This window comes from Montipora capricornis, chromosome 2, assembly GCF_036669925.1.
Source record: "Montipora capricornis isolate CH-2021 chromosome 2, ASM3666992v2, whole genome shotgun sequence".
NCBI lineage: Eukaryota > Metazoa > Cnidaria > Anthozoa > Scleractinia > Acroporidae > Montipora > Montipora capricornis.
In genome coordinates, this window is record NC_090884.1 from 54,479,579 (window position 1) to 54,482,078 (window position 2,500).

The following is a 2,500-nucleotide window of genomic DNA, read 5'->3' on the forward strand; positions in this document are numbered from 1 at the left end:
TAATATTAGTCAAGCTTTAAAAGACAAACCAGAAGAATAAGGCAGGGGTCGCACTGTGGCCATATTTTTTTTATGTCGCGTCATATGTTGTCCCACAAATATGTCACGACATTTACGCCACGGGAGTCTTGGAGGTCGCACGTCTGGGACATAAATGATATTTGATACCGGACTGTCAACTCTTAATATTTCACGCGCGAAAAGAGCTTTTTACAGCGAGGTTTTCGATATAACGAACCCTTGATTTAACGAACAAATTTGGCCGGTCCCCAGAGACTTCGTTAAATCGAGGTTCCACTGTAGCTAGCTAGGCACATGTGTTACCTTTGAAGAATTGCGAAAATTCGATTTTTGCCGGTATTTCAGATTTGATGGACATTGCGGCCGAAGAAAAACATAAAAATGTTATTTTAAGGCCATTAGACAAGATATGACCTGCTTCGAGGCAGGACATCGGCTTTTTTGATCTTTAGGTCCTTCGGACATAGTTATGTCTGGTCGCGACAAAAGGGTCGCACTTGTCGCAGGCTCGCGATGACAGATTTTATGTCCAATGTAAACACCAAAAGCGTTAGTGCGACCCCTGCCTAATCTAAATCACGGTTGCCATGTACACCGTTTGGTAAAAGCGCCCAATTTGATGGCGACTCTTATTAAATCAGCGTAGCGTTTTATTCAAGGTGACTTTTTCCGGCTTTATTAAACCGTGATTGACCTTTCGGAGAATAAATAAGGCAATTCATAGGAAACCCCCTTTACTCTGCTTACCGGTGATTGATCATGGGAGTCAATGAAGACGTGGTATTAGTCATTGAAACAGATTGATCAAACAAAGATGGTTTCAATTGACCCTCTCGACTGTGAGAAAATACAGCGTCCCTTCAATCCTATTGCCCCCCGCCCATCCCCCCTCTCTAACCCTAACCCCCCCCCCCCCCCCCCACATCTGCGCTACAAAGGAAGGTACAGCACACCAAAAACGTACTCAGCTCCTTCAACTAGACTCAGCTGATTTCATTAATAACTACTTTCTCATTGTCAGCTTCAGGTATTGGCCCTGGTGTTGAACTTCATCTCGAATATGACAGCCCCCTTTACCCGACCGTGTACGACGTGATCGAAGGATCCGTAAATGGACTCCATGCCAGGGAGTTTTCCATGACTCTGAAAGAGCTTTGCTTACGAAGGACGAACGGTTTACTGTGGTCATAGACACCTACTCTCCAACATACTCGAGCCGATGGAACTGGTACGAATTCCCAGCAATATTTTGCTTCGGAGATGCAGCAACCAACTGCTTAAAATCTGCCATGAATAGATCTCAAACTTTCCGCGATCCGTATCTTCTAAGAGCTTCAAGCATTGAGAGACCCATCCCTTTTATGGTTCCTTTCGTGAATTTCACAAACATCACCTTACCGAATGGAAAATCAGTACCGGAATCAGGACTTGTACATCCAGAATTTAGCTCGCGGAATTTCACGTTTCACGGCGCCTCATACGATACTACCACTGGAGTCCTAGTGGGGTTTTCCGCTTCTTCTTCACAAAATGTGGGAAAACTGGCAAACATGAAGTTTACTAGGAAGCGCAATAGGCTATTTCCGCAACCTTTGACGGACTGCTATTTTGTAGAATGGGCTCCAGATGGGTGTTTGCCGGGTCTGAACATTCTAATGAAAGGATGGGACATGAAACGCTTAAAAATGGCCAATCCTCGATGGTTGAAATTCGAAGAGTTTCCAGTAAACAGGGATCAACGTTTTATGGAGACTATTGATATTTTTGAGTACGGTCCAAAGAGTTTTCTCGTTCCCAGGGGGGTTTCAATTGATAACGTGGCAATTGCGTCCGTCCCATTCTCCCAAGTGTTCAAAAGTGTTAAAGAAACCGTCAAGGCAGAACTTCAGTCTTATGGCATCAAATACAAAGAGGAATCCACAGAGACATTTCAGGGTTCAGCAAAGTACGACAGTTACAGTAAACTGTACTCTGCCAGTTCCTATTCATCTGCAATATCTGGAATGGAGTACAAACTATTCCAAGTTCGGTTTCGCAACAGTTTCAATTTCAAAGCAAGCCAGAACTGGGATGATACATTTGAAAAGGAGTTTTTGGAACTCTTGAAAAGTCAAAATGATGCAAAAGCAATGGATTTTTTCAAGGAATATGGGACCCACTATGTCCGTGAAGCCGAAATGGGAGGTCGTAAGGAGTCCCTTCTAAGCGTGTCTTATTGTGAGCTTACTGAAACTGATCAAAAGAAAGCAGATTTCGAGGCTAATATTTTGATTCCTTACAAGGGCGCTCACAGTGTTTCAGCATCTGCTTATTATCAGCGAAACCTGAGCGAATCTGATCGTGAAGCGATCATTTCGGGTCCATTCACAACCTGTCGAGGAGGCAATTCTCTGAATCCCGCTGTGTGTGCCAATGATTCTCTGTGGCGCCCGACTGTTCTGCAGATGCCGTACCCAACGACTTTGGTCTTACAGCCATT

The 2,500-nt window shown here is 44.2% G+C and overlaps 1 protein-coding gene across 2 annotated transcripts in view; it reads left to right on the forward strand.

The window, feature by feature from the left end:
- The window catches only part of LOC138038122 (uncharacterized), a 5,990-nt gene that overhangs the window by 1,978 nt on the left and 1,512 nt on the right, over positions 1-2,500 (forward strand). The window contains exon 2 of one of the 2 annotated variants that reach the window (XM_068883945.1): positions 1,043-2,500. This exon is cut by the window's right edge and continues 1,512 nt beyond it. In XM_068883945.1, the coding sequence (XP_068740046.1) occupies positions 1,311-2,500 (1,190 nt within the window). In that variant the 5' untranslated portion in view covers positions 1,043-1,310. The remainder of the gene's footprint in view (positions 1-1,042) is intronic. The other variant, XM_068883946.1, reaches the window with a different exon arrangement.